The sequence below is a fragment of the Primulina huaijiensis genome, chromosome 6, assembly GCF_012295235.1.
Source record: "Primulina huaijiensis isolate GDHJ02 chromosome 6, ASM1229523v2, whole genome shotgun sequence".
Classification (NCBI taxonomy): domain Eukaryota; kingdom Viridiplantae; phylum Streptophyta; class Magnoliopsida; order Lamiales; family Gesneriaceae; genus Primulina; species Primulina huaijiensis.
In genome coordinates, this window is record NC_133311.1 from 21802205 (window position 1) to 21823884 (window position 21680).

The window sequence follows — 21680 nt, forward strand, 5'->3', positions numbered from 1 at the left end:
GAATTTTGAAGTCAAGCACACGCCAAAACTCTATGCGCAGGGTGGTCTTTTCTAAGAACAACTAAACCTTGTTGCATCCTAAATCGTCCCAGAAGACTTAAAAATAACCTACCTGATTAGATTAAAAAGTTCTCATGTAATGACTTTTAATTGTAATTTAAATAAAGCTTAACTAAATCAATTAAAAATTAACTAATATAGAATTCTCGACTTTAATTAAATAATAATAATATTATATAAAAAAAACATTTTTTAGAAAGATTTACAGAACGTCTTTTTATATATATTTAATTTAATTTAACAACAATGATTGTTCATGCCCAAAAGTTTGTGTACTAAATTGGAACGATATATACAGGTAATATATAAACAATAAAAGCTTTATATAATTTTAATTTAAGCATAGGGAATATTCTTGATCTCCATTGTTCGATGTGTTTTATTTATTTTATAATATGATATTAAAAGTTCGTAAGTTCTAATAAGAAAAAAGTTCTATATTCGTTTTTTGGCGTGACATTTATCGTATTATCTATGAGCTGAAAATCTGTCGCCGCTCACAATGGAAGTTGAAGTGAAGCTCCGCCTCCTCTCCTCAGCCGCCCACGAGCACCTCTCCACCGTTCTCTCCCCTCACCACCGCCAAACCCACCTCCAAGAAAACATCTTCTTCGACGGTCCCAACTCCGAGCTCTCCTCCAACCTCGCCGCCCTCCGCCTCCGCTTCTACGACCTCGACTGCCGCTGCATCCTCTCTCTCAAATCCAAACCCAAGATATATGCCGGAATCAGCCGTATAGAAGAACAAGAGGAGCCCTTTGATCCCATCATCGCCCGGCAATGCGCTGCGGAGCCCTGGCGTCTCCTCCGCTTCGACTCATCCTCCGACATTATTCGACGGGTGAAGGAGGAGTTTGAAGTCACAGAAGACGAGGGTCTGGTGTGTTTGGGGGGTTTCAGGAATGTGAGATCTGTTTATGAGTGGAACGGGTTGAAATTGGAGCTGGATGAAACGCAGTATGATTTCGGGACTTGTTATGAAATTGAATGTGAGACGCCGGAGCCGGAGATTGCTAAGAATTTACTTGAAGGGTTGTTGAAGAGTAATGGGATTGAGTATAAGTACTCGGAGGTCTCGAAGTTTGCAATATTCCGAGCTCGAAAATTGCCTCTGTGAGGGTAAACTCTGTTTTTTTTCCTGACCTTCAGCTTTAAAGGTAAGTCATTGATTCTTTCGATGCATTAGCTTGGGAGTTATTTCTGAATTGCCAACTTTAAACAATTAAGTAAAAGACTCTGAATATATGTCATTGTGATGGTAACAGTGTACACTCACATCTTCCGGTATATAGACAAACACAGAGAATGATCGATGCTATTATATAGACAAACGCAGAGAATGATCGATACTATCTTTGATAATTGTTCCAACACATAACTTTGATTATGATGGCAATTGTAGAATCGATATAGTACCTCTCAAAACCTGTAAATCGAAAGCAATCGAAGCGGCACCTTTAATTGAGTTCAATCTCCACACCACATGGACAATCATATAAAACAGAGGACACAATTGTTGCTATCTAACGATATTGTATCTCTAATTTTCCCTCTTATCTAGAGATTAGAAGAATTTGCATGCAAGGATTGGACGTAATTGAGATTGTTGCTGTAAATATTGTCGGTCAGTATCTGTCCATTGCATCATATGAAATTTTGTGTGTCCATGCTATTGCAGGAGGCCGATATACTTTGAGGAATCAGTGCACTGTTCTGTTTCACGTTGGAAATGGCTTCTGTAACATCCAAGAATGTATTTTGACCTGCAAGCAGCCCAAGGGTTTTGAAATGGTTGGGAAGTGTGAATCAATAGATACATGTTTGTGTAGGCATCCATTTAAGTTTTATTGTGTTTGCTGTTGTAAAAGTAAATGTTGAGATTAGACCTTTGAAATAAAGTGTGAGTGTAGACATGTAGTATACCGTACAAGGTTAATTTTTTCAATAGAAATATTGTTTCTTATTCCTATCCTGTATTCTTCCGATCTTCCCATTTGTCTACTTTTCGTAATATGGAATCTGAATCTTGAGATTAATTCGTAGCGGCCAGAATTTGCTCTTCAAGTCTCAAGTTTACTTGTTTATATCTAAATTAATCTTAGTCTTCCAATAGCTAGTTGTAATCTTTGCTAGAAATTTTCAATGATATGTAATCATATGCGTTCAAATTGATCTGTACTCTGTATCTGACTAGCATAAAGTGGTTTGGCTGACATTTACAGAAATTCGAAACTTTCTGCACATTTTTACTGTAGTCTTCCCAATTTTTGTAATCTTTGAATGGGATTATATATTTTGCATGTTCTCAAAGTTAGATGAATCTACTTGCTATAAGGGGTGTCGTTTTCAACTTTGAATACAAAAACAGAAGATCGATTGTGTGAAGCTGGTCAGCGCTGCTTCCGTGAATCTCCTTCTTGTCCTCTTAGTTCTTCCAGGTTAAACCATTCCATTTGTTCAGTTTCTGAATTGCTAATGTCGAAAGTCCAAATAAAATGTTGTTTTCATAAACTTGCAGGTTGGGGGATGCTTTGCCAGGTCAGTACACCATTCAATTTTCAGACACTAGCAGATTTTGTGAGGAAGGAGAATGTGATACGAGGTGCAAACAGATGAAAAGAAGTGCTGCATCTGCGTATACTAAATAGATACATGTTATGTAGGTATCGATGTTGAATATGTTAATGCTGGTGTCTTGTAAAAGTTAAACGAGTTATTTGTTAATGTGGTGAAGACTGAGATTGGAGCTTTTAAATAAAGTGAAATTAGATTTATATGTATTACAAGAACTTGATTGCATTATAGTATAATTTTCTGATGCACACTCAAAACCCATGAAATAAGTTTTATTTGTTTCAAATAATTTGCTTAAAAAATCTTTATGTGGAAAAGTTATTTCTCCTTGTTACTTGGCAGCCCAACGAATTCGTCCATCACCACATGCTTTCAAACACCAAAACTAAGATCAAATCCTTCTATTTTCTAACAACAATTTAACGAAAAAACTAATTATTTAGACACGTTTTATTAAAAAAATGAAAGCTATTTTCTTCAAGAACTTCATCTTCTTCGTCTTATCGAGAACATCATTCAAGTTCTTGGTCTACCGAAGCTAATGGCAAGAAACATAGCATCAACAACAGTCACAGAGGTTGCATCATAATAGACAGGTTTTAAATCCTCTCTCTATCCCTTTTGCCTACAGATTATTTCCTATGAACACGACCCCGTTTTGTAATAAAACTTTAAAGTTCTATTTCATATGATATTTTGGTAAATTTAACTAACATTATTTTATGGATAATCTAAAAAAAATACTAAAAGAAAGTAGATGAAAAAATTGAAGCATTATGCTTATCTAATTTATTAAAACTTACCTAGGGAAATTGTGTGTCGTTTGTAAACAAAGGACGTTTGGCATACCCTTGTCGCAGAATGTATGTAGCTTTGAGTAAATGGTTTGGACAAACGTTAAAAAAATTCTTGCATCAAACTTGCTTACATTCCGATTCAATTATTATAATAATTTCACTACTTAGACCTTCGAACTTCTCCGATATTGGCAAATATTATCTCCTAATGATTCCAGCACAGCATCTCTTTTTCTCTATTCCTCAAAACCTCATGTATTAACTACAACCAACGAAGAAAAGATAAACTTAGTTGCAAACTCTAAATTCTCTTGTGCCATGGAACATATACATGTTTCATTTCTCTTAATGTTCATGCTGACAAGTCTTCTTTTTCAATCCATGATTCGTAAAAGACTAAACATTCAGCTTCGACACGAAACGTGGGATGAAGCAAAACTTGTGGAATATCTCGACAAGGCATAAAATCTATCGAAATGCTAAAAAATCAGTTCTCCAGAAACAAATTCTAAGACGGGAATTTGATGCCAAATAAAAAGCAGTGTGTTCGAGAAACATGAAACACAAATATCTCATCATCGATGTAAAAATAAAAAATCGATCATTGAAGTTACCTGAACTGTTCATCTTACATAACATCTATTCAGTCAAACTGTTAGTAATCAAAATGTTTCGAGTCACAGACCGAATTTAATTACAAGTCCAGCTCCCTAAACCGCATGTCTTCAAAGAGAAGTATATAACAGAATGCCAAAAACAAAACAGTCCGATTAACAGTCGGATGCATGTTTATTTATCAGTTTAATTTGCAAAAAGGAAGCTGTTTACTACCAAATATAGACAATGCAATAGATAAAGAAACACACTGTAGGAAGGGAGGTGGGTTGTGTAAAGTTTGTGCATTGACAGCCAATAGATTATCTTTGTGCCTGATCTGAAGCAGAGACTCCAACTAAAGGCGTATTTGGTACACTACTCGAGGACCCGTTTTCATTGGGTGGTGGCACGCCCCATTTGCCTTCAGATTCAAGGGGTTCAATAACATGAACTGAACCATCCGACAAACCTAATGCAAATTGGTTCGGTTCTAGTGGATGGGCCGCGACCACAAGTGGGTGATGGGGGTGCACACTTGAATTGCTAGATGAAAGAAAAAAATGCTTTAGGCGAGGCATTAAAGATAAATAAATTAACAAAATTCAAAATCCAGGTGAAATATGTAGTTGAAATAATAAATTAATTTGTTATTTTATTCAGAAGATCTTTCAGTCGAGACTATAATGTAAATATTTCGAAATTCGTTAGCTTGACAAACTTGCCTGACACTTGAAGTGAGATAAGCAGTAGGATTTATTCGACATCTTAAGCGGAGGTGTGCAGCGGTGAAAATGCAGACAGTAGAATCCAGGAAACTGGCATATATCAGTTGGCTATCACATGAAAATGTAGCATGAGATATAAGGGCAGCTGATTCACGTGGGATCCACTGAAATGAAACAAATTACAAATCAAATATTCGCAAGTAAATGCGTTTTCATTGATCAAGTTTTCATGGGGTAAAATATACCTGCTTTATGCATTCTAATTTAGTTGTCTCGTATATAGCAAGCTGAGTCTCATGTATAACCAGAAAGTGCATCTGGTCCTGATGAAACTGGACGCGTGTTTCAGATTGTGACATTGGTGGTGATCTTCCAGAAGGAAGTTGCAAATATTTTGATTTCTGCTTTTCCCATCCATCGGAGTTCCATACAATAAGCTGGAGAGGAACGATGTTAGAAGAATAATTCAATAAAGATGGGCGAATGACTCGCAAAAATCTTCAACACCATTAAGCTTCAGAAAAAAATCAATAAAGGCCAAATAATAAAAGTCGTCCACCTGAGAATCTGCTCCTGACGAAACTAGAACATTCAATGCATGTGAGAAAGCCAGACCTGTAATTCTTTTAGAATGGCCTTTAAGCTTGCTTTTGACCTGTAAAATTTGAGATTAATAAGACCACTTTGACTCTCAACGTTTAGGCATAAGAATACCATTCACCAGAAAACAAACTATTAAGTGCTCTGATGTTATATACCTCATCTACACGAACATTATATATCTGTATAGTAGAATCATCCATGCCAATAGCAATTATATTATTATCTTGGGGATGAAATGCCAAAAATGTTGCTGCCGGTGGTGGAGGCATAAAAGTTGTCATGGTCTGACCTCGTCCATAAGAAATAGAGAGAAATGAGTATGTGCGAATTGTAAAAACAATGTGTGTATTTATATATACAGGCTCTTTGTTTGCTACAATTGGTGATATACACCAAGTGACGGATGGCTACATCTAGTGCAATAACCAAATACAGCAAAGAAATACTCGGTAAAATGTTACCTTGAAAGTCATCATATTGAACAAAGAGATCTTTCCTCCAGATGCTGACATTACATAAGAATCATTTTTGGACAAAGCAAAACAAGAAACAGCCTCCTCGGGGTTCGTGTCAGTGATATCATTTGTCATCAAAATGCCACTTGATGGTTGCCATAATTGAGGTGAAACACTAGCTGTTGCCTACAGATGAAATGCCCGATATCAAGATGATTTTATATTCCAAATGTAGCTGAATCAACTTTTTGAAATGCTGTGATGTAAATTTGGCCCAACTCCTACCTTTCCACTTGAATTACGATCATTTCGTTGCCATTTCCAAAGTAAATGGATCGCATTTGAAGCTAAGGCTAGTATAGCATTACCTGAATTAGTATATATTAACCTCGATATCTGAGATCAACACAAGAAAAACCTTGTTATACCAAACACATATAAGCTAATCGAGGTACATTAATATGGGTGAAAACAATAAGGGTGGAATAGGTAAATACATACGGTCGTTAATGGAAGTGCTTAATGAATATTTATCTTATCGAATAATAATAATAATAATAATAATAATAATAAATAATAAATAATAAATAAATACATAAATATATCAGATGAAGAAATGCACTTGACAAAAGGATTCACCTTTGTTACTCTTAGATTCTCAGGGAGTCTCAACGACCGACATTGTGAGGGTTCACTAATTTCAGTGAGCTTCCAAATCTTTGATTTGTCATTAGTTTCATCAGCTATTCTAGGTTTCACGTCTCCAAGAATTTTTGCATCCCCATTCTAACATTAACCCAGACATATTTTATGAATGAAAGACGATAAACAAAATTCTTCAATACAGCTAAAACTGACAAAAATATGCCCGCAGAAAGAAAAACAAGAGATACCATTGCAGGGATACCAGCAGAGGCAACCCTGTCCGCAAGGCTAGCAGCACCACTACTGGGAGATGTTAGAATTGGGATTAGCGTGGGCTGCCACACGATAAACAAGTATGAAAAGCTTTTGATTATTATCAACTCAGTGAGGTGGCTCTGAAGATATTTAAACAATAGAAGCAAATACCCTTGAAGCTTCAGATGATCTGGAAGCATCGAAAGCAAGATTTTCAAACTGGCGTAGTAATCGAAGACCATCAGTGTTTGCCAAAACTTTTATTCCATTTTCATTTGCAGAAACAGCCAACAGGCTCCCATCTTTGTTGAAGCGTATCCGAGGACTTGCCTTGAATGTGTACAAGTAAAATAAGATTTCACGCACACTTTCACACAAGCATATAAAATCACATAATCAAAGAAATCTCACAGGAAGACCTCCATCAGCATCAATACTGGTCAACAACTGAGTATTGTCCATATCCCAAATTTTGATGGAAAAATCATCACCAGCAGCCAAGAACCTATTTTTAGTCGTGTCAAACTGCACAACATCCATAGATCGTTTTCGGAAACCTTGATACGTTCTTTTGACGGCTCCTTCACTTTCATTCCATTCAACAATGTGCGATTCACCTTCTTTACTGGTCCCACAAGAGAACAACCTGGACAATAAAGTTGCCAACTTAAAATATGGTCGAAAGAGAAACAATTGCACATGATATCATCCTTGTAGCAGGTGATCGACCTTGTTCCATCAGCACTATAGGCCATGGTGGTGCAAAAACGACCAGGAGCATCATAATCAACTCGAGATCCCAAATTGTCATACAACCATGCTTTAATCTTTCCATCAGAAGCCGTGGAAAAGATGAACTGAAGATCATGGAAAGGCTTCATAATCAATAGGAAATTCAAAAAAACAAGATGATTATGCCTCGTCTTTTTAATAAATGTAATATGATGGATCCATTACCTGAATGCTCTCTTTATGGTGAGGGCAAACAGAATATACAGGAGCTTCATGACCTTCAAAAGTAAATTGTTTTGCACCATTTGTGGCATCCCAAACCTAGAACAAACCGATACATTGTTCCCTAATATCAGTGTATTTTTTAAAAAAAAAGTACATAAATTTATCTTTAACCAACCTTGATGAGCTTATCATCCCCACATGTCACCACAGAAAGCTGCTTAGTGGGGTGTGAGAATGCAAGATCATTAACTCCACCAACATGAGCATCAATCTACAATAGCAGCAGTTGGTGCCAAAAAATTATAAAAGTGAAACTTCAAGTTAATAAAAAAGAACACTGGACTATACCTCCAAATGCTGACGAACATCATCGTTTCCATTATATGAATAAATATGTACAAGGTGTCTGGAGTATGCAACTCCTATATGGAAGAACAGATAAACAACGATTTACGTCATATTAAGCCATTAATTTTCTAAGTATACGCATCCTTTTATTTTAATCTCAAATACCAAACAAAGAACCATCAGGGCTCCAAATCACACGATTCACCAAGACCCCTGGATCTTTCACGAGAGCAGCCTAAGATAAACAACAAAACTTTGTGTTTCAAAAACAAGTGCCTTAAAGATTTAGTCGGGATGAAATTTTAGGATATCGGAAATCAATTTAATAATGAGAATAGGTGGGCACCTGTAAAGGCATTGTACATGCACTCAAATCCCAAACTTTGAAGTTTTTCTGAACCAGCCTCTCTCTTGAACCAACTTCCCACAATCCAATATCTCCCATATTAGTACCAACTGGATTATAGCAAAACAAAGACAGTAAAGAGAATAAAAATCTTTAAACTTTTCACGTCAAAATTTTGTGAAAAAAAAGTCCAAGGATGTTGTGTTCTCGGAGACCAAACCTAGAAGTAGACTCTGCTGGATAGGATGGAAATCCATGCTTGTGGGAGATGATCCTTGGATCAAATTCCGTGCCACGGTCTTGGGAAGGTCATCTGGCACATTGAAAGACTGGCTATGTGCATGCCCGGGAAATGATACAGGAAGAACATTTACCGGTAGACTTACCTGCTAAACAAAAATAAAGATTACAATGTGAAAGCATTATCGGGAAAAAAATTCAGGGCACACGATTGTATCTACCACTTATCCAAATACCTCATCAGAAATTCCCATAGGCCTGATTCTTTTACTTATATGATCAGAATCACCCAATGGAAAATCAACAGAAGGATTTGCAGATGGAGTTCTTGGATTCTTCATGCCAGCTGCAACAAGAACATAACTATTTAATAGAACAGCAGGGACATATAGTAGGAAAATACTTCAATTCACATTATCGCTTGAAATCAGAGCATCGAAAAAAATGTCAAAAGTCCGCATAACAAAATTTCAACTTCTTTCCACAGTTCTAGAGGAAAATTATTCTACTTCCAATACAATTTTTCAACAGTACTGCAGTCTAAATGTAATCTTCAACATGTGAAACTCCATGACAAGTTTTTGATCTCTAAATTCAAAAGGAGAGCTACCAGCAATTGATGGACCACCAAGACCTAAAGGTCCTCCAGAAACAGACGGATGAGATCCAGTGGGGGGATTCGACATCCAACCAGCAAGAGGGGTCTGAACTGAGGCTGGAGTTGTTTGAAATGGCTGCCGTATCAATCACAGGTCGGTAAGCAAGAAGTAACTATAAGACAAGATAACAACTGCAGAAAATAATCCCAACCACGTGTGCACCCAGAGGAGAAAAGCCTCCAGGTTTTGGTACTGCTCCAAGTAGAGGATTGTTAGCTGGAGAAGGCGCATGAACGCCATTTGACTGTCCACATGAGTGATCCACAAATAAAGTTTTGATATCCGGGTTTGGCCGAGGATTCTTACAAAGTTGGTGCTGCCAATTTAAGCTGCAGAACTAGCAGGTGTAAGTTTCTTCTTTGCATGGAAGTGATAACTAGAAAATATGAGTCCTACAATGGGAATTTATCTGGTATAATATAATATCAACAATTAATGTGACAAGAAACTAAACTCGGGGAGCATTTCAAATCACCGTGTAACTGTTGAGACAAACTTTACTCCAAGTCACGCATATGAAATATATTTCCTTACCATATCAAGAAAATGGGACATAATCAGCAACTAAAATTGTTGTGCAACAAAGAAAACCCAATTTATGACTACTTATTTGTCACATGTAGAAGTCTACCTTTGGTTGATGAGAGTACGGAGCCTTGAATTCTTGAGGTTTGGGAATTGTAACTTGTCCCGAAACAAGGGATTCGCTTCAATAAGCTTCTTCAGTTCAACCAGCATAATGGCACGGGCAGATTTTGTATCTCCATATTTTGATAGTTGTTCATTCTCCCTAAGCAACAATGAACTTGCATAAAAGGCATTCCAATAAATGTAATGGCAAACATCAACAAATAACAACTTCATCAATACCTGAAATTCTCTAATGTCAACAGCTGCGTAATCTCCTTGAAAAGGTCTTCATTGAAAGATGCAAAAACTTTAAGATCCTTAACAAGGATTTCAACAGCTTTGGACCGATCCTGCCTGATTATGACAAACTCATGTAAGTTTCAATGTTGCACTCCATTTAAATTCATCAAAATTAAAGTAAAATCTCACTTATCCAAAGCTTCAAGATACTTCTGTTTCCTAATTTCGAAAAATATCTTCATTGAATATCTATTGTCATCCACTTTGGTGAAACCGGAAAGGTATCTTTCAACCTCATCCCAGTTCCCATTGTGCACTTCATCCTCAAAATACTTCATGTTAAAGAAAAATCCAGATTCTTGCTCAAGCCTATAATTAGGAACACTTCTATTTAATAAAAAGCTTATCCATCACAAATAACCAGAGAAGAAAAAATACACACATGGGCACATGTATAATAAAAAATAAAAAATAAAAAACAACGTACTTGTGAACAGTCTCTTTAAATTTCTCCTCATCCAAGAACTGTAGGATCAGGAATACAAGCTCTCTACTGAGAGAAGACATTATACCAAACACTTCTTCAAGCCAGGGGAAATTTTCAAATGCTAATTTAGTCGCAGATCTGTAAAACCCACGAAAAAATACTAAATATAAATATAAATCAAATAAAATATAAAAGAAGAGGGTCATATAACCTACCACTAGACTTATTTAATTATCAAACAGAGCATCTATTTAATAATTGCTTGACACAAGAATCAAAATATCAAGAAAATATGCAATATCAAACTACCACGAAAAAGCACTCAAAAATAAAACCAGGCAAAAAATTCATCAACAAGACGTAACATAGACCTAGATCTTATGTCATCATCGATCGGAAAACTCAAAAAACAAAAAAAAAATCCTTATTTTCCTTCGGTATCAACACAAGGGTTGGAACATGCACCGACAAAAATACGAATAAAAAAGTTTTTTAAAGAAAAAATCCGAGGTTAATTGAATGGATCAGAGAAATGAAAGCTACTTTAAAAAACAACAAGAGGAATCCAAGATGCACAGAAAAAGGGAAGCAAATGGAAAAATGAGAAAAGAAGATACAAACCCCCTAAAAAGCGAAGTCAAGAATCAATATTATGCGTCTACACTTGGAGAAGAAATAAAGTTTTCCACTTTTCAGTGGTAAGAAAAAAAAACACCAGAATCCCCTTTGAAAAACACACACACACACGCTCCAACACACCGATACACATATATATAAATATATATGCAGAGGGAGAAACAAAGGTAAGAGAGTATACTTTCCAAAAGGGAAGTGATAGATCGATCTGTGGAGAGAAACGGCGAACCCCGGGTGAAGATGAGAGGGATCTCTCTTGCTTTCTCTCTCTACATTTACTGATTGTATGTATTATACGTACATACATTTACTTACACGGTCTGTCAGTTTCTCTCTACTTTCTCTCTCCATTCTATCGTTGTTGATTGGAAAAAAAACTAAGAGGTTAGGAAATAGTGGAAATGATAAGTCCGTGTACTTATCATTTTGATAACTACGATACGTGAGTTGGCTTATTTTTAAGAGGTTCTTTAACGTATCAATCAAGGTGGGGCCCATCAAGCCGGCCCCCTTATTATTGTTTTCGGCTCGGGATTCTCAGCCGGGCTATTTTTTTATTTGTCTTCAATACCAATATAATTTAATTAATTAATATTTAATTTGAAAAAATATAATTTATCCTTGTTCTTTTTTACAGTATAGACAGAAAATATTTGTTATATTAACACTTATCGTCACAAATCTTTGAGTTTAATTTTGATTCGTGAGACGATTTTATAAAAAATTTATGCTTAAAAAATTATTTAGAAACATAAAATTTGAATGTCTGGTAAAGTAAGATCGTGATTCATTTAATGCTTGTAATGGTCCATTGGATATTTATATAAATAAGGGTGTCATTATTGTGCTGTGGTCATGAGTTAGTCTTGAAAATAAAATTAAAAAAGAGTTTAGTTTTGAAATTAAAGAATGTCTTGCCATAAAAGATAAAATTTATTTATTTTATAGATGTTTTTATTTAATAAAGATATGCATCAAAATAAAGTTTATCAAGAGTTTTGTTAATGATAATATATCTAAATATAATATTTTTATTTCAAAAAAAATATTTCTTAATAAAAATCTATTTTTCATGTTTTGTAAGCATCTCTACTAAAAAGTAACTATAGGTCAAATAAAATTTATATATAATAAAAAATAAAAGTTGCGGAAGAGGGTGGGGAGAGTAAGGCTAGAGAAATATGTGTTGTGTTGAAGTGTCAATCACAACATCTAATCAAAGTTATTATTAGAGAGTTGTTTATTGGCCTTGATTTCGGTTTCACATAAGTTTGCATCAATTGTTATTTAGTTATTTCTAGTGATAAAAGTTTGAGAAGCACTATACTCTCTCATTGTGTTGAGGAAATTAGTTTTTTATTGTTTACCAGTATTCTTTTCGTGTGTAAACTGACTATTTTTTTGTTAATCTCTTGTCCTGAGACAACATAATTGCTTGTGTCTTAATTCATTTACATAAAGCTCTGTGTGTTGGATTATTCTGCTGCATGTTATATTAGATGTTGCAACACTGCACACAACACTTAAATATGAAGCACACAAATCTTCAATTATACAATAATTTTATGTTAAACAATTCTTTCAACTTTGATGCTGTTTTTTTTTATGGATTGACATATTTGTTTTTTATGTAATGCTTTTTATTTCAAATTAATCTGAATATAATATTTTTTTGAATTCGATGGAACCCACAGTTGTTACCCTTCAATATGCACTGGATAACCCTTCAATTCAATGCATTAACATGCAAACATGTTTGATAATTTCGTCCGAAAAAGTTTAGATAAATAAATTAAACTTATGACCATTGGTGTGTGTTGTGTGTGTATATCTTTTTTCAATCGACGTTGAAATTTTTATACATACTGACATTTATAAGGGCATCTCAAATACCCTCCTCTATAATATAACGAAGGATTCTTCCATTCTAGAGGAGAAAATATTCTCAAACAATGCTCTATTTTCCTCCTCCGTTTTAGAGCATGCAATAGTGATTCTCCATTTATGGAGTACCACTATTCATATAGATGATTGAGTAGGAGATGGAAATAATTACAAAATTGACATTCTAAAAATTGCAATATAGTCCTTTTGTAGTTTTATTAAAATTTTTGGCCAGTTTTTATTTTTAATTTTTTTAAATTGTTTTTAATGTTAAATAATTTTTTGGTCCATTTTTTATTTTGAATTATTTAATTCTGAAATTTTATTATAATTGTTTTATTTTTCTAATGAATTAATTACAATTTACTGTTTATAATAGTTATCAAATGGAACTAATGAACAATTTAATGAGAAATAAATACATAACACAATTTATTACACACACTTATTATTGGCATAATTTAAATTGATAAACATGCGATATTTTTAGACATAAAAAAAGTAGACAATACTAGACATATCACCGAAAATAAAAAAAACACACACACACACAACAATATAGATAAACACATTTTTAGGTCATTGCAATCATGAGATTGAACTAATATGCTAGTCGTAGCAGAAAAAATGTCCAATAAATTGGGTTGAACAATATGCTGGTCGTAGCGGAAAACCAACAATCATTTTGGAGGCCATAGCAGATTACGAGTTATGGATATGGCATGCATACTTCGGTTTGTCAGGTTCAAACAATGACATTAATGTTTTGTTCTTTAAATCATATGTGTCGTTTATGTTTGTCTTGATTTATATTTTATGCTAGTATGATGAATGTTGTCTTTTGTTTGCAATTTTATGACAAAATAAATGTATTTTTTTAAAGATATCGAGTCGAATACACGTATAGTTGTGTCATGTTTAGCGAAATAATTAATTTTAGTTAAATAATATATTATATAATTAATTAATTGTATATGTGTGTGTATGTATATTCGAAACTGAAATAAATTAAAAAAATAGAGTATTTAATAATATTTTGAGGATATAAGTTGGTAAAGGTTTTTCAAAATAAAAAGAATAGAAGATGAAAAATAGGGTTGGAGATGCCCTAATGTGCCTAAGTTTTTCTAAAATAATTTTTCAGAGTTCCCCATCTAATATTTATGTAATTATTTATTGGCTACCCATGCAAGTGAACGAACCTCTTAAATTTCATCAGATTTTTTAATACAATAATAGGTATTGAATGTGTCATGTTTTCGAACCACGAGCCGTTGGGACATTTAATATTCCATCTAAACAATTAAATAATCTATAAATTATTTATTGTTCTATAGCTGTTTTCATCTAAACATTTTATGCATGCTGTTCTTATTAAATGGGCCATTTCGTACACTAAAAACTTCTATATATTTATATTTTAAAAATATGTTTAGATTGTATAAATGCATATCATATATAAAACCATTAACAGCAAAATTTGGAGTTGTTTAAATGAGTTATGAGAGAATGTTTGCAACATTCTTCTTCTTTTAAGTTTTAATAAATAAAGTAATTACATTTACAAGTTGATAGTTTTTCAAAACAGAAATAGAAAACCGAAAATTGAGTAAAGTTTGATTAATGTGTGATTATAATGTTAAAATAATTTTTTATTGTAGAAGTCTAATCTAGATCCATCATATTTTAGATTTTAATTAAATCAATCAAAAAACTAACACATAATATGAATTTAAGAAACTCAGCAATATGAATATTTTGAAAGCAAAAACTGATATTTTTTTAAAGAGTAAGTTTCTTGTAAGATCATCTCGCAAATCTTTACTCTTGAGACAGATCAATATTGTCTATATTTACAATAAAAACTAATAAATTTTTTAATAAATAAATCAAATAAAATTAATATGTACACATGAAATTTTATGTTGTTATAATATTTAATTTAAATATGCTCATTAATCAGTATCCGGACTCATTCTATCCAAATAAGTGATTTAATTTTGGCAAAAACTTGTGTGAGACGGTCTCACGGGTCGTATTTGTGAGACGGATCTCTTATTTGGGTCATCCATGAAAAAGTATTACTTTTTATGCAAAGAGAATTACTTTTTATTGTGAATATGGATAGGGTTGACTCTTCACATGAGACTCACTTTTTAATTTTTATGATATGATTGGTGCGCAGTCACTTTATTAGCTGAGCGGATATTTTATAAATATTTTTTACTGTCACTTGTGGGCCCTACCTTACCACTTCGACAATTCAGTTGAGCATTACCCGACACTCTTTGCTTTCGTGATTATTATATTATAAATAGTAAATAGCAGTATTTTATATTCATATGTATTTAGAGCAATAATATCAAATACCACGAGATTTCATCTAAAAATATCGCGAGAAAGTGAGAGTTTCGTCTCGGCAGGGAACGAATACAATGTTAAGTTGTCAGTGTCAGATTCGCGTTTTCAATAAAATAATACGCAGAAAAGTAGAAGAATTATGCCATTAATATTTTAAACTTTGTTCATATTTATGGTCGTGTGTGGTTCTCCCTGCTTCAATATCAAAACTAGCATAGGCCCACCTATCCTATATTTCTTTTTTAAATTTAAATAAATAAATAAATATACGGAAAAAGCTGGCGTAATTTAATAATAACACTACGTGGAACATGGGATTGAGAACGAAAATCTGTCCACTAAAATTTACATGACTTTTGCTATTTTTTTAGTGGACAGTTTTATCTTGATCGGTTCGATATTCGACGCATTCNTATATAAGAATAGAGACCACAATAATAATAATGTGAATTGCTTACCAAACGAAATTGGATGGTAGTTGAATTAGAATAGCCCCGTGAGGCAAGTCTTGTAATATTGTAGGTCAACTTAAAACACAGCTTCAACACAATTCCAGTCCAATATTATTTTATTTAATTATGTGCTCAGTGGTATATAATAAGCATATAATTGGATCTACTATGGGTCTCCAGATAAGACTATTTTTTCGAAAGCTACGTTTGATTTTAATAAGCTTATAATGGATTAAAATGAATTTCTCAAAATAAAAATGCATGTTTATCCAATTTGTGACCGGAAATTATTTAATTGTATGAAACTAACGCTCAAAATAAAAATGCGTGTTTATCCAATTTGTGACCGGAAATTATTTAATTGTATGAAACTCGTTAGGAGTATTTAATTATATGAACCATGTTTGGAGATCGATCGAACAATGATGTTTGAGTCGTCGTTGTACGATTTAAAAATAATTTAAGTTTTATTGTTATCAACTTCAATTCGTTTGAGAAATGACATATAAATAAATGCAATTTTTTTTATTTAATTAGGTCATTTTTATATCGTCGAAACAATCAATTACATGATTTTATTTTGGATGATCGACAATTATACACACATCACCACGTGGATAACACACTTTTACCTTTAGAGTCATAAATTTGGTTTGAGTTCGTCGGGTCTGTTCGTCCCGCCACACAATTTAAGTAGGTTGGGTTAAATTTTTTTCAACCAATTTAAAGACGGGCCAACCATTGCAAGTCGCGGGCATAGTCGAGCTTGGGTTGGACCGCGGGTCTGTAAAGAAAATAAATTTTTTATATTATAGATTTATGTTGAAACATGTATTTTTTAATAAATGTTGTGAATTTTTTGTATTGATTACTTTGTATAAAATGTTGACGTGTGAAATCATTAATTAAAAATTTTATTGACATTTTTTTATAAATATTTATTTATGAAATGAAAATTTAAATTAATTATAATGATTTTTTTAATTTATTTTATTTTTTTAGGTCAACTCGCCTAACAATCCATATTGGGGTGAGGATTTCCAGCCCGCCACTCCTCACCTCTTCAAATGGCAGGTTTTTCTGTTTGACATCTGTATTTATCTCAAAAAAGTGTTCGAGTTGTTTGATTTGCTCGATGTAGTTTACTTGACTATCGTGATTTACAAGTTGTTACGTTAGCACGAATGTTTATCCAATACACATAATTGAGTAACGACATCATGTACCAATTTAATTTAAAAAACACTTATTGGCGATGGCATTAGAGACCGAATTTAGGGACCACAAATAATTTTGGTCTCTAGTTTGCATGATCTAAATAGTTACATGGATTCAACATATGCGGCTAGAAAAAAATCAACTAAATAATAAAAAACTCGTTTGATTTTTTGTATTTTCTCCTCATCCTACATGTGTTGTTGTGCTTCGAATTTTTATTAATGCAACATGGGATGAGGAATACAGGTACTCAAAACTGTTCCTTGTCTCGCATCGGTTAGATAAAATTTATTTGAGTTGTATGTATGGACTTGGACAATCCTCCCATCTTGAGCTATCTTTTGGGGTTGAGTTAGGTCCAAGTTTCAATCTTAACATGGTATTAGAGCTCATGTTCTACCGTTATGTGTTGGATTGCTTATAATTGAGACACCCGTTCTGTCCATAATTGAGTTATTTGTAAACTTCACGCTCCAGATATTCATTCTTGGGCGTGAGAGGGTGTGTTAGTTGTCCCACATCGGTTCGATAAAATCACTGAGAGTTTCATATATGAACTTGGACAATCCTCCTTTTTTGAGCTAGCTTTTGAAGTTGAGTTAGGTCTAAATATTTCGATTTCTCGCAAAATAATTTTTTTAAAAAAAGGTGGAGTCTAATCAACAAGTATATAAAAATAAAAGTGTCGTTAAAGTAAAATATATTGTATTAAAGAAAGGGTATCATGGCCCTTTTTCTTTCAAAAAAGAAAAAAGAAAAAAAAGAGAGCATAATTGATGGAACCACTAGCTGCCACGTCCTGCTCGTCGTCGTATCAATGCACTGGGAAATGAAAATCTTATTTTCAGACGAAAAGATATATAAATCCACGATATATTCTTAAACGAGATGATAAAATATCAAGAATTCAAAAATATTACCTTTTATTATCCTATCAAAAGAAATAAATATATTAATAACCTTTTAAAAAATTAAAGATGAATTTGTGGGGGAACGTGATGGATGGGGCCCACGTATATATAATAATATAATAAAAAATTATATACGGTGTAAAATAAAAGAAAAAAATATATATATTTTATTATTTTTTTTAAAAAGGAAGTAAATAAATGAACAGCGGCTGCCGACTGGTTAAGCTGGTTTGGCCGAGTTCAGTGGAGCCCCCCATTTCGGGTAGATCATATCTATTTTATGACAAAAATTAGTGTGAGACGATCTCACGGATCGTATTTTGTGATACAGATTTCTTATTTAGGTCATCCATAAAAAATATTACTTGTTATGCTAATAGTATTACTTTTTATTGTGAATATTGGTAGAGTTGATCCGTCTCACAGATAAAGATTCGTGAGAGCGTATCACAAGAGACATACTCCTACTTTATAAATGGACATTATATACTAGCAGTCTAGCATGTAAAAAATTAAAAATCCAATTAATTTATATTTTTTTTATAAAATTTATCATAAAAATTATGATCTTTATAAAAGATGATGTCATATAAATTTGTATAAAATATTTATTTCAAATGTTTTTTCTTTATCTAGCGATTTATATTTTATCATCACGATTTAGATTTTAAATTTCGAGTTGTTTATGTCTTGATTTCATGTATGTTTTTGTTTTATATTGACATAATTATCCATCACATTGACATACAATATCTGATATCGAAAAAAATGAAGATAAATCCACAAAGTTGACTTATTTTATTCAAATTTAGACATAAGAAAATTTGTTGATATCATTAAATTGGTATTTATTTTATTCAAAAAAAACTATTGCGAGATCGTCGTTCAAATTTGTGATACATATTTTTTATCCGACCCAACTTATGTAAAAATATTTTTTTTATCAAACTTATTATACTTCATGTCAAATATGCATTGAATCGATATATCTCAGAGATGTATATAAATCAATGAGACTCTATTATAAAAAGGGTAGGTCTCATGTGAGACCGTCTCACGGATTCTAATATGTGAGACGGGTCAACCCTACCGATATTCACTATAAAAAGTAATAATCTTAACATAAAAAGTAATACTTTTTCATTGTTGACCCAAATAAGAGATCCATCTCACAAATACGACCCGTGAGATCGTCTCACACAAGTTTTTGTCTTATAAAAAAATTACTTTTATTTTATTTTAGAATATATATAAATGGATAGCAAAGACGATATAAAGTTTAGAACCGAATCAAAACACAATCGTCAGTTCAAGATTTTGTAAGATCTTTGAAGACGTAAAACATACAGACCCAAAATCCCTACCCTCCCAACATTTTCTGAGACCGGATTTCAAATCCTTCCAGTTTCTCTATTTAGTTTTCCTCTCACGTCCGCCCAAATCCATCTCAATTCGAGTCACATCCTTGAACGATTGATTCAATGAGAAAAATATTTTACGAGAAAATGTAAGAGATATCGGCTTTGACATTACGAAGGGATCTCACGAGTTCATCATGGAGCACGAGATCATGACATGAGGTCATTTTCTTGACTAAACATATGCTAATAAAATCAATGAGTTTAACACACGTTAAGTTTTAATTATAAGTGCAATTTGATTTTTTTATTATGAAAGCAATAGCTTCGCCAACTTTTCCCGATAAATTAAGTGAATCCGATATGAAACACAGGAATTATTCGCGACTGAGTAGTACCTGAAACCAATTAAAATACTTCTGATTGGTTATAATTTGAATCGTTCGTTTATATCGTACGAATATTATTGGTACGAATATATATATTTTTAAATGATTTCTATTTTTTCTTTCTTTCTTTTTTTTTTTAAATAAAAAACGCGTGAATTTTAATGTAAAATACTTATAGATCAACTTTTTTTTTTTACCAGGATAATAAAAAATTCTTAAGAAGAAAATAAATAACTATGTAACAATAAAGACCTCGATTTATTATATCTATATTTTTTAAAAAATAGGATTCCATGTGTGCCACACATCTTCACCAGTTATCCTATTCCTCTCTCATTACGAAAAATTGATCGGTTTTTTATCGCACACTCGTTGAGTGCATTTATAAAATCTGATTTTTTGAAAGTTTATGTTACATTTTAATTATAAAAATTGTTCAGGAGTATTTTGTCATTTCGTCTGTCTAGCCCCCCCTCTCCCTCTTTATATATAGTACAAATAAACATCAACATTATATGAATGATATGCATATTCCAAATAAGTACGTGTCTGATTTTATTTTATTTTTACAAAAATATTTGATAATTATCTTTTCATCCTAAAAGAATATGTATATTATATTTTATGGAAAGAAACTACAACTTGAAATGTTTTTATATGAAATCTTTAAGCAATACAAACTTTAACATCTATACTATATCTATACTAACTATATTATATTATTAAGTTTGAGAGTAGATAAAATCTTTGTTTTTTATGCTTTAAGTTGTAGGTTCAATTCTTACTTGAGTCTTTTTTTATTTCTTTATTTTTCTATTTATTTTTTAATTCATATATCAAAATTACAGTATAGCCTCTCACTATTTCTTATAATTATATTTTGATCCTCATTTAAATTTAAACTTAATGAATTATAAAAAAAATATTGTACAAGCGTCGATGCACTAATGTATACTAAGTCACAGATTATTAAAAGTAGCTTAATACTTTTTTGGACGGTCCTATCTCATAGAGCTTGTAGAATGTGATATACTTGAATAATATGATTTACAAGTTTTTGTGTTAATCTTAAAATTTACCCAATTCACGTATCAAAAAATAATGATAGTGAATTTCTATGTCATTAAAAAAAGTTGGATACCTTTCATTTGAAGTTCAAAATTCGGGCCCGGCAAGGTTGTAGCCTGTAATTGGTACTGATGAAGCCCAGTTTCCATTCTATAACTAATTGGATTGGCAGCCTAAGGAGAGTGATAAGACCTAAGGAACAGTGACAAGACCCAAACAGTATCCAATCAAAATTGTAACCAAAAAGAAATAATAAACAATGGTAATATATTGTTACGTTATTTGGCAAAAACTTGTGTGAGACGGTTTCACGGGTCGTATTTTGTGAGACGGATCTCTTATTTGGGTCATCCATGAAAAAGTATTACTTTTTATGCTAAAAATATTATTTTTTATTGTGAATATCGGTAGGGTTGACTCGTCTCACAGATAAAGATTCGTGAGATCGTCAAGAGACCTACTCTAAATTTTTATCCGAGACCTGAAAGCAAAATTTGCATTTTAAAAACTTCTCCATTAAAAAAAATCATTACATAATTTTACAAATCTTAATTTAAATAATAACTCTTTTTTTTAAGGAAATTTAAATAATAACTCTTGATGTAATAATAATATAATATTTTAAATGTTTTTTTTTCATTATAAAAAAACACCCTTTTATTATTTATATGTTTGTTAAAAAACGATAAAACTATTTATCCAAAATATAATATATTTAAATAAAAGATGTGATTTTTCCCAACTATCAAGAAGTATCAACAAAAGTTCGCAAAACGCAAATTCAT

The 21680-nt window shown here is 32.5% G+C and overlaps 2 protein-coding genes across 12 annotated transcripts; one reads left to right on the top strand and one right to left on the bottom strand.

Moving 5' to 3' along the window:
- Positions 1-506: 506 nt before the first annotated feature.
- Positions 507-2840, top strand: LOC140978319 (triphosphate tunnel metalloenzyme 3-like). Of its 6 annotated transcripts, none has more exons than XR_012175555.1 (3): positions 507-1179; positions 1739-2498; positions 2579-2834. XR_012175555.1 is itself a non-coding variant. In XM_073443248.1 (2 exons), the coding sequence occupies exon 1, from the start codon at positions 563-565 to the stop codon at positions 1175-1177; it is 615 nt and encodes a 204-aa protein (XP_073299349.1). In that variant the 5' UTR covers positions 507-562; the 3' UTR covers positions 1178-1179; positions 1622-2840. The 6 variants fall into 6 exon arrangements, 3 of the variants coding, with proteins under 3 accessions (XP_073299349.1, XP_073299348.1, XP_073299347.1); XR_012175556.1 differs by having other exon boundaries at positions 1739-1885; positions 2372-2829; XR_012175557.1 differs by having other exon boundaries at positions 1739-1885; positions 2579-2828.
- A 1171-nt stretch (positions 2841-4011) lies between these two features.
- On the bottom strand, positions 4012-11607 carry LOC140978320 (topless-related protein 1-like). 6 transcript variants are annotated; one of them, XM_073443249.1, is made up of 26 exons: positions 11436-11607; positions 10619-10756; positions 10321-10500; positions 10132-10245; positions 9893-10051; positions 9413-9590; positions 9213-9336; positions 8839-8948; positions 8583-8751; positions 8363-8472; positions 8182-8251; positions 8017-8090; positions 7844-7939; positions 7669-7764; positions 7441-7568; positions 7123-7357; positions 6883-7041; positions 6705-6791; positions 6451-6597; positions 6097-6207; positions 5818-5997; positions 5512-5640; positions 5313-5408; positions 4999-5190; positions 4751-4917; positions 4012-4571 (listed from the first exon to the last, which is right to left on the bottom strand). In XM_073443249.1, exons 2-26 carry the CDS (start codon positions 10696-10698, stop codon positions 4349-4351), a joined length of 3414 nt encoding a protein of 1137 aa, XP_073299350.1. In that variant the 5' UTR covers positions 10699-10756; positions 11436-11607; the 3' UTR covers positions 4012-4348. The 6 variants fall into 6 exon arrangements, with proteins under 6 accessions (XP_073299350.1, XP_073299354.1, XP_073299351.1 ...); XM_073443253.1 differs by having other exon boundaries at positions 8583-8748; positions 11436-11606; XM_073443250.1 differs by lacking the exon at positions 11436-11607 and adding an exon at positions 11240-11364.
- Positions 11608-21680: the final 10073 nt, after the last annotated feature.